The following is a 12,016-nucleotide window of genomic DNA, read 5'->3' as shown; positions in this document are numbered from 1 at the left end:
ACACACACACACACACACACACACACACACACACACACACACACACACTGTACTTTCCTTGTACAAATGAAAATACAGGTTGTTGTCTTCTGTATTATGCAAAAGGTATACTGTGTTCATGATATGCATCAGGTATCCCTGCTTAATCATTAGTGACTCTCTAACATTTTTTCTTTATGGCCTCACATCCGTAGATTACAAAAATTCATACCATCTACTAGAACATTCTGTATTAATTAAGAATATTAAAAAAACAACGTGCATGTGTACACTCTGAAAATCACCAGTTTATCCTAAAGCAATTGTGTCTGCCAAAACAACAAAGACTGCAATATTTCTTAGTACATGAAATTATCAAAATAAGGGATACTATGCAACCAAAACCTGAAAGAAATCCATAACTTCACTAGTTAACATTAACTAAAGTTTCCTGGTTTTACAGACTAGGCATACCTTACGTTTTGGAATTTAAAAAAAAGCTACTTGACGTTCTACAAATAAGGACCTATGATGATATTTCAGAAGAGAACTTCAGAGATAAGTTGAGAGGGAACCATTATGATTACCTAATCTAGTCTCCTATGTAGCATAAAGAACAATTTCACACAGTAATTCTTGTATCACACTCATAAATTCTGGGTAAGTTACAGCGTATTATTGTAAAGACATTTAACTGATTTAAAGGACAAGTACTGAGGAATATGATATATCCCTTTGTAAATTATCCCAATGGTCTATTGCATTCTCTATTAAAAACCTAAACTGGAATATACTCAGCTTCTAGGTGAAAAATGGTCTTTAAGGTCAAAGATCAAATCCTAAAATCAATGGTTTTCAGTCAGCCACTACAGTGAACCCATGATGATCAATCTGTGCAAAATAAAATATTGTGAGAATTCTGTATGAGATGAAATTTAGTAATTTGCTTAGCAAGACAACAGACAGAATATAATATTTATCTCAGTCTACAACACAGCAACTTGGGAAACAAAAGTCCTATTTCTTATCCTCACCTTTTGGAGTGAGATAAATACAATTATCTGGGCATAAAATGAGTGGAGGAGAGGGAATATCCTTCCTCTACATTTTTGATCATCTTAGAGTTAGAAGGCAGTCTATGGCAGTCGATATTGGATCTTATATAATTATTGTTAAAGTACCACAGAACTAGACTGGCATTTGACATCATTACAAATCTAAATGTAAAACACAATATTCTTAACAAAATTGAAGTATTGTGTTTCTTAACTATTAAATACTTCATTGTGCAACCTAAATATTACATGAAAGTTCACAAGAATCAACTGTTAAAAAAATAAATAAAAAAAAAAATCACTAGCATAATTATTTGCAAACTTTCAGCAGGCCTTTCAAGTTCCGCACAGAAAGCTAAAAAGCCTTTTCTTCACAAAATTTCCTTCAGGTTTAACCAAGTTAAAAATACTCTGCAGCTGTTATTTACCTTTACTTGTGATCCTCAGGAAATTTTGGCAATAAATCAGAAAAATAGCTAGGCATAAACTTTGTAAAAATCGAATTCAATACTGTCACTAAAGCACCAGTACCAGAAACACTCAATACAAAGGAAAAAATCAGAAACTACCATACTACCAATACCAGAAGGGGTAAAGCTGAGATTCTCATCCAGAGTGATGTGGCACCCTGAAGTCCCTTGAGATCCTTTCCAGGATACAACGTAATGTTAACACTAGTAGGTGTGCAAACATAATTTGCACAAACCCAGAGTTTTTACATGGGAATCCATAGTGTTAAAAACATTCTCACCTGTTGCGGTCTTTCTGAGTTCTTTGCAACAGAAAAACTTCCCTACTATTTTCCCGTGGCCAAAAAAAGTGAAAACTAAGGGCTGGCATTTTCTGGGGTGCCTCTCACCGACTGAGGACTGCCTTGAGTCTAAAAAGGTTGAAAAACTACTGGGATAACAGATGCAGTTCAATTAAACCAGATGCAGACATAGCACACTAATCCAGCATCTGATCTTTTCACCTCCTTTCAGGAGGCACCACATGACAAACTCTTCCAGTAACTTGGGACAAAGCAGAACATCGCAAACCGGTCTCCCCGGCTACATTTTACTCAGTGTGGTATCAATTCCTATCTTTTCCTCCTGAAACAGCCACTTTCTCCTGCTGCTAACCAACTTATGCTTTTCTGCTGCTTCCTGAATTACAGGAATAGGCTGCAGTGTTGAAGGATCAAATTTCAAACCCGACTGAAAATACACGATGAAGAATTTTACTTTTATTCCTTATATTTCCTAAACAAAAATGTTTAGTGTTACAAGAAAAAACCTATTGCAGTGTCATAGACTTAAAGGTGGAAGTACCAGATTTGCTGGTCTGCATAAGTTTCGTTTCAACCCCTTATGCACATGGAACAGCCTTTTAATTCAGTGCATGTTACATGCACAATGGAAGTTGAAAGGACAACCTGAAATCTGGTATTTCGTAGCCTTCCAGTGCCCAACTTCACAGTCTACATGGTAATAAGTGCTCCCCGTGCACATATATAAAAGTAAAAGGACTAAATGATATATAAAGGTACACAACTCCAATTTGGTGTATTCAACTACTTTTCTCTTCCCAACGAAGATCAAAACTTGCGAAAGAATACCATTTTAAAAGGCAGAAGCAGGGGAAAAAAATGAGAAGCTATTTATAGGGCAAATCAGTTAAATCAAGTGTCACAGAGAGGTATATACAATATGTTTTTAAATGGAAAAATGGAGACAAAGGATCTCAAAATAGTGATTTAATTAATTACCAATAATAATTCAGGTCACCAACTAAAGAAACATTAGCACTGGCCATAAATGTCATTTTATTTCTGTATAACAAGTAATCTTACCTGAGTGAATCTAAAAGAAAAAAAAATCAAGTTATTGATTGCATTTTTCATCTGATGCTGTCAATGCTGAGATGACAAGCCCTGCAGGATGCAGTCAGAGATCAATGATAGAAAACAGATGTTTAGTCTTTCCACAATCAAGATCTGTAAGACTGGGAAAATGGGAAATTCTGTCTGAGAATCAGGCTGCCTTGTAACTAGAGAAAGTTACTCCTAGATACGAAAGCGAATACACAAAACTGCAAACTACTGCCCATTTTCACTGAGAACAATTCAAAGACAACACTCACCAGACCTGCAAATTGATGGTGACTTAGGGTATTCATTTGCACAGAGTATCAACATGCAACTGTTAACCTGGTCCCTAACAGACGTGAGCTGTTTTTGAAAAAAAACATAGCCTTCCAGTCAGGAATCTACAGACAAAACACTGACATAATGAGTAAATGAACATTGAAAAGATAAAAGGTCACACCAATGATCATCATTCTGAAAATTGTCAGGCTTCTAAATAGAAGTTCAAAAATATTGCTTCAAATGATCATTAAAATAAAATAGCTGTGTAATTGCAAAAGGAATTGAGCATTCCCATGCTCCTTAGCAAGAATCGAATGTTAAATATGAAATACAACTCAGTGTTAAAATGTAACCACGTTAGAAAATACAGCAAATTAAATCAGTAATGAATACTGAATTCAAAGTGTTGAGAAGGGCAGTTTACTGTTTTCTGTTTAATATCAGATGTTAACAGGTGATTTCTGTTTAATATCAGAAAATGGATATATAAATAGCATAATCTGAAAATAGAGAATACTCCAAGTATTTTCCCTGATAAAACAAACCACAAGGTATACTTATGGATAATCATGATTTGAAACTGGAATACAGCAGGTTTACAAGATTATCATTAACAATGTATAGAAATCCAAAAGTAAAAAAAATAGGAAAAAATGGAGGCGTATTAACTAGCACTATAATATTTAAAAGATCTCTTAATCTAGGTACAAGTTATTTCTGTTTTGATCAAATACCGGAAAGTATAAGGAATTTTGTGCAGTTCCCTCATCTACCCCATTGCTTCCCTCACCCCCAACCCTGGGTGCCACAGAGACAGAGCAAAGCTATTATTAGCCTCAAATGAAAACAAAATTAACAAAGAAAACAAAATGTGCATATTTAGACTTATTCAGACAACCAAATTTCAAATTCTGCTTTAACATGCTACATTATAAATATGGAAAAGAACTGCTATATATTAAAGAATGAAACATGTCAAGGATGCATTTAACATACCCTATGCTAAGTATTTTATCATAGACCAGGAAAGAATTTAAAGTACTAAAGTAAATAGATTGTTCAGAGAGTAAAAATCTAAAGTTAATTTTCCATTAAATATTTAATTTTACATTTATTTCCACTTCTTCAAGTCAATTTGCTTGAGCAATCTGGCTATTTTTCATTTATACGTAACTGTATTATTTTTAATTTTGCAACATAAATGCCTTTTGTCGAGTTCATTATAGGAGCGATATATTCAGAAACCCTATTTAGAAGCTTTATTATTTCATACATAAGATTCGGCTGTTTACAAAATATATTACTTATAGCATTAAGTGAAAGTCTGTTCAAATTTTATACTAATATGTAATGAATCCACTATGTAGCCAAAAGGCCTACCTACAAACCTGATAATCAATAAAATAAGTTAGAAAAAGCAGCCTTTCCATTTCTGGTATCTGTTGCGTTTTATACCATGACACTGCAGCCTCTGAGGGTCAGATTAATTAAGATCAACAGCAGCTGCAGTGCAACGTGAGAAGCACACTGCCATAGTTCCCACCAGTCCAGCCCAATTACCTGCAGCATTCCAGCACTGGACAACTGACAACCACCATGCTCTTTACCAAGTCATTAACTCCCACTGGTCTACTGATAAATGTTAAAAACAAACTAACCTCTTTTTGAGAAGGGCTGCAAAGCTGAGTGCACCTGCTGCAAACTGCAATGATGAGTCCCAGAGAGATGTTTGTCAGTCAGATCTCTACAGATGTTGCTTAACTTTATGCTAGAGCTGTATCCAAAGATGGAAATGAGATGGCAATCATGCACAAGCCCTCCTCCTGTCCCTCCCCACCCCCCATTCCCAAATCCCTGAAGTTCTGTTCCCAAAATCTAGTCTAACAAATTCATAAAAGGTAAGCTTTTCTTTCCTGGCAAAAATCCGCTGGGCCAGCTGAAACTAAATTCTATGGTCAAGCATAGCAGAGAACACTGAAGCCCATGGTATTAATTGCTGAAAATCAAGAGCATTAGGATCTTTAAGCAATTCTTATTTTTCATTTACTTAAGGATAACTGACTTAAGGAACACACAACTTGATTTTTGTGAGGTGTTAGAAAAAAAAGAAAACACGTTTAAAAGATTCAGACTTTCTAGACTGCAATCCAGGTGCCTTAATATTTTATCTCCAAGATGGCCACTATGTAAAACCACTGGATAAGTGTATTAACTTTTTCTCTGAAAAGCACTGTTGAACTATTACATGGGAAAATGTTTCCAGTTGTTAACTTGATACAAATTTTGCAGTATTTTTTCCACAAACATGCAATACCCAGTGATAAGGGCGCAGAACTGATTTCTTCTCCACCTATTCATTTTGTAGAAAGCTTGACTCCATCAAACAAAACAGATGCAGCATTAGATAACCTTTACTCATAAGCATTCAAAACTAAAGAAAATATTTTCTAATTACACAAGGAAGTTGTGTCATATAGTAAATATTGAAACTGAAGAGAGCGTTTGCTTATCACTTCCTTGTGATGTTATACACTCAATCATTATTCTGATCTCTTTAATTTGTGTAACAGGTTTGCATGCGTCAAGGATAAAAACTGTCATTCAAGTAGCTATTTCAAATCAACACCAAAACAATTTAAAAAATAAAAGTAAAAGCAATTATATGAAAAAATAGGTTACTCTCTTGCGAGGCCATTTGCTTTTTCAACAAGCGTGCTAACTTTTTCAGCTTGCATTAAAAATAAAAAGAATATATTTCTTACGAAAAAATTAGATGCACATCTACTGACTATGAAATCATTAAAACTACTGCTATGTTCTTCCAAATGTGTTTGTGAGAACTACATATGCAAGAAAACTTAGATGTACAACCATCCCCAGAACATACTGAGTGTATAAATTAATAGCAGTTTCCTTTGAATGTAAAGTATTAAGGACCTTTCAGTTGGGAAGCTATTTTTTTAATGCGGTTCTAGTAACCAGGCAACTGACAGCTGTCCTATTGAGAATTATCTCTCCGAACAGCTGGCAATCAACGCTTGGCTTTTTACTAGAAGAAAGCTCAGAAGCTATGGCTAGTCTACAAATCTACACACAGGTCTAAAGGCTCTATCCTAGAAATCCTTACTCACACAAGTCATCCTTACTTATGCAATTCTGTTGTTAACACTGGGATCACTCTCATGAGTGTCTGCCACAGAGTTTGTAAACCGTAGGTTTATTTATTCTTATGAGGTCCTTAGTTTAGCAATCTGAAAGTGCTCGGAAATAACACTTGGATTCCTCTGATTTACATCCATTCCTATACTATTACAAGCCATCTTCCAAAAACACTAACAACACACTGAACTATTTTTTCTAACCTATTACTGTCCCAGTAAAATTGCAAATGAAATGAAAACATTAATACTAAAAAAAACAACAAAAACTAGGGGCGGATGTTTCATTTTTAAAAAGTGAGGATTTGATATAAAAAATACTTCCAGCAATTTCTAAGAGTTAGAAAAAATAAAATGTGACACCACCTTTATTTTATGAAGGAAAAAAACAATGGTGAATCAAATTTGATATCACACCTGCACCCTTCCTAACTCAGTTTAATATAAATAGAGTTAGAAGTCTAGATTATTTCCAAAAAGCTCAGTAAAGTTGTGCGTTCTTCACCCAATTCACTTTCCATGTCTTTCAAAGGTGTTTCCAAAATACCCTTGCCCAAAAAGTAACCATGAAGAGGTCATCAAAAACATGAATTTTTAGTCTTAATTTGACATGCAAGATAAATTCAATAGACATATGTCACTTAGTTAAAAAAACAAAAACCCAAACAAAAAACAGCATAACTACATACTAAAAGGAATAAAGTGTTTGGGTAAATGTGTGAAGAAAAATCTTCCCACCTTAAATACCTAGCCAACTTCGAGCACTACCTCATCATAATTTTAACTCCTTTATTTTACTAAATATTTGGTTGTAAAATGCAATTGCATCCCTAAGTCAACCATATGTATCTATATTCTTACTACTAAACTATCACATTTCAAGTTAATGTATTACTTCATATTATAACATCCTTGAAAAATGACAACTCAAATTCACTCAAGCACAAAGTTTCTTGAGCTAGGGAAGATCCTGTTGCAAGGGAAATTGTGATGTAATGTGATTTCAAGCAAAAAAAAAAAAAAAAAAGAGAGACCAAAGAAATTTACTAGCAGTGACTAATTTATTCTCTCTCTCAAGATGATTTTAGGAAGTTAAATTGCAGGGGTCAATAACATTGTAAAAGACTAGCTGATAATCTAAAAACAAAGTATTTGGAAAAGATAAGAAAAATTGAAATGTGAATAAGAGCTTGTAATGTTACAATGCATAATTTTTAATAAAATGCGTGTGCATTGCCTTTTACTTGTTAGACTAGAAACTTTAACAAAAAAGCAATACTTCAAAAATACACACTTTCAATTTCTTCCTCTTAATACTAAGCACAAAAATAAAAAAATTCAAAAAGGCCTAATCTGTATATTCAATATTTGTACCATAGGAAACCATAAAACAGCGTAGTGACGTACTCATGACACTAATACACCAAGCTTCCTCCCTTCCACCCACCTACAGGTTTAAAAGCATTGAACTGTCCCTATTCAGATTCTCTCACCTCTTCACAAGAATTTAAAATTTAACATCAATCTTGAGAAATTTATGAGAATTTATATTTCACGTAACTATAGGTAACAATAAAACGCGAGTAGAAACAATACACTTTAGGTAACTGAATTCTTCTAAAAAATTCTATATATCTCAACAAATTAACTAGAGTTGTATACTGTATACTAGTCAGATTTCTTCAGGTTTGTATCCTTTACACAATACGAGTAAGAGGTGCTGGAAGAAACCCAAAAGACGTCAGCTTTGAGAATGCCAGGACCTCAGAAAATTCCACAGGCTCATGGTCAAATGCAAACAGAAATCCTAAAAAGAGATAGCTACAACAGAATCTGTCACATCTGTCCTTACCTAACAGGTATCAGTCTAGTTTAAATTATTTCTAAATCATTATTTTGCTAAATGACCTATGTATCTACAGATATAAAACAGATTGTGTAATGTCTAACTGGAGATTATAACAGGTGTAACTCAAACTGTACAACTTGCATCTTACCCTACTATTTTCTTTAGAGAAAATCTGTTTATATCACAAAGACTTCAAATTTTATTTATGCGATTCTAACTTGCTAATTTTTAATTGTCAAAGGATACTCTGGCTGATACTGCTACATCTGCACAATGTACAGCCCAAAAATACGTAATCCTGATTTAATCAGAAAACAGAATAACTACGTTAGAATACTGAACAAAAGATCTAATCTCTGGAGCATCCTTTCCAACTCAGTGTAAATAAACTATAGTCAAATGAAAAGGCATGTAATTTAGTATTTGGAATATCCTTCATAAACACCAATTTTCTGTAACATCCTTGCACATCTGATACCACCTCATGTATAATGCAAAAAATCTATTTCATTTTCATCTACTGACAGTGAATTTAATTTACTATTGCGGCTCTTTTTCCAGATTATGTTATTAATTCTGCAATCAGACTCTTTTGAATGCTATGATTTCCTCTAAGAGTTTTCACAATTTTACATTGATTTTTTTTTTCACCTAACATACCTTTCAACATATAAGAATCATATTATTAAATTCTGTTAAGACAAAAGAGTAAAGGAAAGAAAAGTTTCAGAAAGGCAATGAACAACCGACTACCTCATTACACAGGAAATCTAAGCTTGTCACTTTTACTGTATTATTGTATTAGAATGATGTTTCTTACTTATAGATGCAATTTTAACAGATGCATATTCCATTTCCATATGACAATTTCAAAATAATTACACACTTTCTGTGCAGAATAATCTACTTTTGCCTGATATTCAAACAGAGTGGGCAGTAAAATGAAATACTCCAAAGGCTCATGTTCCGCTTACACCATACCAGCTGTCTCTGCTGCTTTATGAATTTCAGTCATCTTACTGAATTAGAGCACCAAATATAAAGCAGCTTTACATTCTCTACAGAAAAAAAACAATATCAGGTCACCTCGGCACAGAATTACCAGCCACAGCTCAAAGTTGAGAAAACCAGAATACAAGACAAAAATATTAGTTCTCTGGTAAATTTACAGCACTTAATAAAAACTGGATTAATTTCTCTCAACTAAGAGTCTAATTATTAGATATTTATTTGTTGAAAGAATGTCAAACTCCCTATGCAGAACCATAAAAATATTTTGTAGAAGCACAAATGCTGCAGATTATTATATAACACCTACTCTTTATAAAATTTTGATTAGAATGCAAGAAGGCTAAACCCAATACAGACACACTTATCTTTACATGCAAACATCCAATGATTTACTGCTTATGTGTAAACACAGTAGGCATAAAACAAACTTATTTCCTTATGCCTCCTAAATATTATACTTTCATACCACTTTCCTTTTACATTCACAATAAACAGTGTAAAGAACCATCTGAAGAGCAGCACTTGTCCTTTTTGCCTCACTCCAGGGCCAGTGAACAATGCAATGAAGCAGAAAGAAGGTATATAATAGATTTGAAGTAAACTGCCTATTCTTTCAGAAGCACCCTCTCATTTTTACACATTTCATTACTACATCTGAGAACTGGCATTTTTAATGCCAGCTGTCACAGTTGGTTCCTCAAAACTACATCCTTTGTAATAAATAGAGCATATGTAGCCAGAAAATATGTTCACAAACATTTTCTTGCAGTCATATTGTAAATGATTTTAGCCATATTCCATGACCACTAATTTATTAGACAGCACACTATCAATCTCATAAACAAATAAAGATTAGAGTGTTGATATGGTCATTGCTATAATTAGAAAAGAGTACTCTTCTATTCAATAATTCCTCCGGTTGCACTGGCATGTTTACTCCTTAATACATGAAACACGCTTACATCATGCTTATATTCCCCTCAAGATTTACAAATAATCTGCTTATTATTTCACCTACCTGGGTAAAAATCTTTGGATTTAGACAGCTTGATGGTGGCCCCAGTCTCTTTCTGCAACTGAACAATTGTCTGTCCTCCCTTCCCAATTATAGATCCAGCAGCATAACTAGGTATGAGGACCTTTAGAAAATATTGGCCGTCCTCTGAAAAATTGAGATATGCAACATTAATTTGGTTTACAAAACTTTTGCTCATCCCCATACCCACAAAAAAACAAGTAGATTCTTGAAATTGTTCATTAATACATGCACTAACACAATCCGAACCAGTTGCGTCATTCTACGAGACATGTACGGGGTGTGCATTTGCCATTTTAAAAGATTTAAACATTCACTCTGTGGAAATTAAAACATGCAGACATTTTCCTTAATTTTGTGTTAACATAACAAAGACGCCACAATTCAAGTAGTATTTCTGAACACGGAATCGCTACAGTTCTGCCAATAGTGACTACGGTACACTGAAATGAACTGATCCCTTCAAAAACCTGCACAAAAAGTGCATGGTGACAAATGACAACATTCCCTTAAAATACTGCAAAAAATGCCAAAGCTCAAAAGGAATTAACAGTAAATATGGATGGGCTATTTGTTTGCCATTAGCAAACACAAAAGAATAGCAATTAACTATTGCCTGCATTCTTCTTAAGTGAGCAAAACAACTAGTCTCCTACCAAATAACCCACCCAAAATGTGGGGTTTTATTCCAAGCATTTCAGCTGCTGCCAAGAAAACAACTCGACATGGTGAGGATGGAATCACTTGCCTAAGTAATCCTGATGTGTTTCTTTAGCACTTCTTAGGTGACAATGATCTCTTTTAAGCTCATTAATTAAAGGACATTAAGAAGAATTTTACCCAATTGATCAAAAGCTTAGGTCAGGTATTATTTTAAATACACTTAAAAGGTGAGGAAACAGACCTAGCCAGTCTTACCCCCAACCTCTGAAGTAAAAAACACAGGACAAGAACTGGAACATTATATATATATACATACATACATATATACATACATATATATATACATACATATATATATATATATATATATACACACACATACACACACACACACATACACACACACACTGAAAGACAAATGTTTTTCAGTCCCCTGAGCAACTGAACAATTGTCTGTGCTCCCTCCCAGCAGCACAGAGCTGAGGATCTCCACTCAGCTGGCTCTGAAAAAGTGAAAGATGTACAAGGGCAGCTTTGGCTCTCCTACTTCTGTTCTCTCCAAGTCACTGAACTTCAATTTTACCTCAACGTTTTCATCTTTAAGCTACTGCTTTATCAAGTTATCCTTTTGGGGGTTTGGGGGTTTGTTTGTTTTCTTTTTTTTTTTCTAAATCAGGAGCGGGTCCAAGTCCATCTCACTTCCCTTGGACAGGAGTGTAAGCATCCGAAGCAGTGGCAGATGTGCCATAATAGCCCCCCTCCATATTTCATGCACGTCTAAGACGTTGTACACACATACACACACACATATATATGTGCGCATGTATATACATATCTATATGCATATATGTGCATATAGATATGCATGTATATATGAACATACACATGCGCACACATACGTGTACACACACACACACACACACACACACACACACACACACACACATATAGTTAGGCAGCGTTTGCTATCATGGGATCAATAAATTCACCTCTGCCTCGGTGCATTGTTAGGATGACTCCAGTGCAAATGAACAGAGGAGATGCTGGTCCCGTTATAACTCATCTCATCCAGGAAGAGCAGGATGTTAACTAACAAGTCACCGCACCAGAGAGACAACCTGCCCCCCTCCCCCG

At 34.6% G+C, this 12,016-nt stretch overlaps 1 protein-coding gene across 3 annotated transcripts in view; it reads right to left on the bottom strand.

The window, feature by feature from the left end:
* The window catches only part of NOVA1 (NOVA alternative splicing regulator 1), a 339,809-nt gene that overhangs the window by 322,558 nt on the left and 5,235 nt on the right, over window positions 1-12,016 (bottom strand). For 2 of the 3 annotated variants that reach the window (XM_019518933.1, XM_019518934.1), the window contains exon 2: window positions 10,202-10,345. In XM_019518933.1, coding sequence (XP_019374478.1) covers window positions 10,202-10,345 — 144 coding nt within the window. Of the gene's footprint in view, window positions 1-10,201; window positions 10,346-11,871; window positions 11,961-12,016 lie in introns of those variants that run through there. The other variant, XM_019518935.1, reaches the window with a different exon arrangement.

Source organism: Gavialis gangeticus, unplaced genomic scaffold (genome assembly GCF_001723915.1).
Source record: "Gavialis gangeticus isolate Ggan-Ray unplaced genomic scaffold, GavGan_comp1, whole genome shotgun sequence".
NCBI lineage: Eukaryota > Metazoa > Chordata > Crocodylia > Gavialidae > Gavialis > Gavialis gangeticus.
The sequence above is the reverse complement of the archived record's forward strand: the minus strand, read 5'-3'. Positions and strand labels throughout refer to the sequence as shown.